Here is a 3,604-nt window from a genome sequence, read left to right as displayed (position 1 = left end):
ATGCAAGGAAGACGTTTGTTGCATTGACTCGTTTTCTTGGAGAGTAATGCCCAATACAAAAAAAAATAAGGCCAAACGAAAGCCTACCCATTAGACTTTTCAGATTCCGTTTGTTTCCAATGAATTCAAAGAAGAAAAGGGATTTGGTCTAACGTAGTCAGTGAGCTCAATTAATATACAGCTGCAAATCGTATTTCTAATATGTAAGTAACCGTACGAATATTTGAAAGAGATAGTAGCGGCTACTCAATGTCAATTGAAATGGTTTTTTAACCGTTAATTAGCATTATACCAAAGATTTCGATGAGAACAAATTGCCGCGCCGGGTACACCAGTATTCGGTTTGAATCGCTGACGGGTACCCCCTCCTTCGCTCCCCGAAGAACGGCATCCACGTGCTTGAGTACAGGGTATAAAGCACTCTCTAGTAGAGTGTAAATACTTAAGAATTCTTTCCAACGGTTTGGTATAATTCGATTCAAACCCCATTGCTTGAAGGCTGCAATATCTGTAGAGCATTCAAGTTTCGAGAGATCTGAATAGCCTTATCCGGTTGACAATGGCAGGACCCAAGCTTACGGAAGCGGGCTTCAGAATGCCAAAGAAAGAAGCCCCGACATTGATCGAGTTCCGTCAAAGAGCACCATCATTGATAATTTGTTGTATCCTTATGATGTTGACTACCAGAAACCTGACGCACCTCCATAAGCTGGCTGACGTTCCGAACGGGGAGAAAATACCAACCTTGTCCACTTTGGGGTTCGAGGACCCGGCGCCTTTCGAGCGCTTGTCTTCCCTGACCTGGGAGCTGCACGAGTACTCCAAAACGACCCACCAATCGAGCATTCCTCCAGCCGACAGTACAAGGCCCAGGCTGTTGATTGCACAAACAACCTCCGACTTCTACAAGCCGTTATTTGATATTGGCCGGCCACTGAATCAAGAGTATGCACGAGTACACAGCCACGACTTTGTCGTGGCTAGCGGTATCTACTTGTTGGACGAGACGAAGAACGAAACGGAGGCAAGTGTACCGGAGTCTCGAGCAACGTACAACAAGATTGCTCTTTTGAGTTACGCGTTACGCCAAGGAAAGTACGACAAGCTCCTGGTGTTGGATTCAGACGCTGTGATTCGCAACTTTGACTTGGATTTCGCGACTTACGGCTCGGATCCTCAAGTGATGTTGTTTGCCCACGCTGTGGCAACCAATCAGCCGGGGAACCACTGGAACATTAATATTGGAGTTACGCTTTGGAATCTCCACCAAGACTTGCTTCGTCCAACTTGGTATGATTGGTACAATCGCTCAATGAGTCGAGTGTATCGCGGTCTGGTCGACGAAGACCAGGCAGTCTTGCACAATATATTGCGCGAGATGCCGGACGAGAATCGTCCAGTCCGTGGTGTCAACAAACTCTTTAATGGTAAAGAAGCAGCTCTCATTCAGCATATCATGAGAAGTAGCACTGCCACATTTGCAGTGATGGATGAATCTCGCGTGGAGACCATGAACGCCGCTGCCCAGGAAACAGTGGCTCTCTATAAAGCGCTCTTGGACTGAGGGCCAATCGGACACGGTAGGATCCAATAATAATGGATCGTTCTTACAATTAGTGGGTGGATGTAACTTTCATAGTAGTACTTTTGGATTGCAAATCATCTCCCAACTAGTGGGTGATACACATTGTTGTATATCCAGCCAGTACAATGTTGGAATACCATTTGGCATGGGAGAACCCACCATTTGGACTCGGATTTGATTCCCCCCAGATATAGGACACTCACGTTGGAAATACTGTTAGTGGAAAACAACAGTGGGTTTTGATGATTAACCCCGCCCAATTATCCTTAGAAAAGTGTTGCCATGTGCCTTTGTTGATGTTGAGTCGCGGTTTTCGCAGGGTTGGACAAATGGAAAAAGAAGAGACTGGACATTAGTTTCTAAGGTAGAAACATGAGATGGTGTCGGTGGCTCCTGCATGATCAAACACTCCCTAGTGTCTATTCTACTTCTGTGCTCACCTGAGGACCAGTCCTCAGGTGAGGCCACTTTTCACACCAATGGTAATAAACTAGAAAAACCCCACGTCAAGCGTCTGTCATATGTACGTTAGACTAAGACTGGTCTGCTCAGGCAGATAATGGTATAATTTGTGTTTTGCTCTGTTTCGTAACTACACTAGTGATCTTGTGCTATTCTAGTGCGATTCTAGCCGGTTATCGTTGCAGTTTTCTAGTTTATCAGACCCAAAGTCGTTCTGTATCCCTGTGGGATCAAAGGTATAAGTTTGTTGTGATTGTCTGAGTGTTTGTGAGTGTTTTGACGGAAGCGCCGAGGCCGAATGTGCCTGGGGAGGCAAGCATAATACCTGGCTCTTCATGTTGTTGTCGAGCCGCCGACGCCTGCAGAGGCCTAGAACATACTGACGGTATCTCGTAATGGTCCACGTGGTAGTCGTGTCGATCGGATACTGGGTTTCTTGTCTGCAATAGCGGCTTGAAACAAGGCACTCCCCATGGTTGGACGCTTCCATGGAGCTTTTTCTACCGAAGCTTTACTCAACGCTCTAGCCCGAGCGGCATCCTAAGCTTGGATGTTAAGTAGGATCTGTTTTCGAACATCCACTTACCAATTGTTAACATCGGACCTCGTACCAAGTGGTATTCGCTGCTCCTCCACTCTTCCTATCAAATGTGTATATATATACCACAATGGGTATTTCAGTTATTGACCCGGCAATCAGGCCGGCTATCACTATTTAAGCGTATGCGAACCAAATATTTGCAAAACTCGTAACCAGTGATCAAAGGAAACTATTGTTGCTCCCGTTATGCCAAGCCGACCTTGCTAACACATGCTCGACTCGAAACTCTTTTCTAAGTTCCTTCCCGTCCTCAGGGAGAAAGTTGAAAGTTCACCATGGCCGCAGCTCTCGCTCACTGTCAAGTCCGTAACGCCCTTCAGGCAATTGGTATTGTCGACGCGTCTCATCGCGACGCCATTACCGAGTCTATTACTTCCGTCGAGGACTTCGTGTTCTTGACGGACAAGTTCATCAAGGATATGTGCAACACCCTCCGTCGTCCCGGGGGGACCGTTCCAAATCCCAACGCAGCTCAGCCAGGCGCCCCAGCGGTGATTCCCCGCTCCGGTGTCGCCATTTCTCCAACGGCTGAAGAGCGTTTGATCTTGCTCGGATATTATATCCGTCACCTCAAGCGTACCTCTCGTCCGATCCCAGGCCAGTTCGTTGCGGCTCGAGTCCTCTCCATGGCGGAGATTAAACGCCGTGAGGAGGAAGACAAGACTCTGTCGAAGGATGCTACGGCTCCTTCCATGATTGATGACCTCAAGAAGATCCGCGAGGCCTTCGAGAATATCGAAGATTATCTCTCCAAGGTCCGTGGAACTACTGGCGTTCCTTTGCGCCATGTGATCCGCGACGACGACGAAGTCCCGGACGATCCGGACAACATGTACCCAAGTGTTCTCGATGAAATGATCGCTCGTTGCCCGCATGATGGCGAAGACTTTGCCGCCGATAACAATCAAGTTTGGTCCGTAATCCGGGCTTGTACCCATGGGGGTCCTGCCTGGAGC

At 47.9% G+C, this 3,604-nt stretch overlaps 1 protein-coding gene across 1 annotated transcript; it reads left to right on the top strand.

The window, feature by feature from the left end:
- Positions 1-441: 441 nt before the first annotated feature.
- PHATRDRAFT_bd1618 (predicted protein) lies at positions 442-1,564 on the top strand (the record flags this gene model as incomplete). The annotated part of the gene is made up of 1 exon (XM_002176199.1): positions 442-1,564. Exon 1 carries the CDS (start codon positions 560-562, stop codon positions 1,562-1,564), a length of 1,005 nt encoding a protein of 334 aa, XP_002176235.1. The 5' UTR covers positions 442-559.
- Positions 1,565-3,604: the final 2,040 nt, after the last annotated feature.

The sequence above is a fragment of the Phaeodactylum tricornutum genome, genomic scaffold (genome assembly GCF_000150955.2).
Source record: "Phaeodactylum tricornutum CCAP 1055/1 PHATR_bd_22x34 genomic scaffold, whole genome shotgun sequence".
NCBI lineage: Eukaryota > Bacillariophyta > Bacillariophyceae > Surirellales > Neidiaceae > Phaeodactylum > Phaeodactylum tricornutum.
This window is presented reverse-complemented; position numbering and strand designations above follow the sequence as displayed.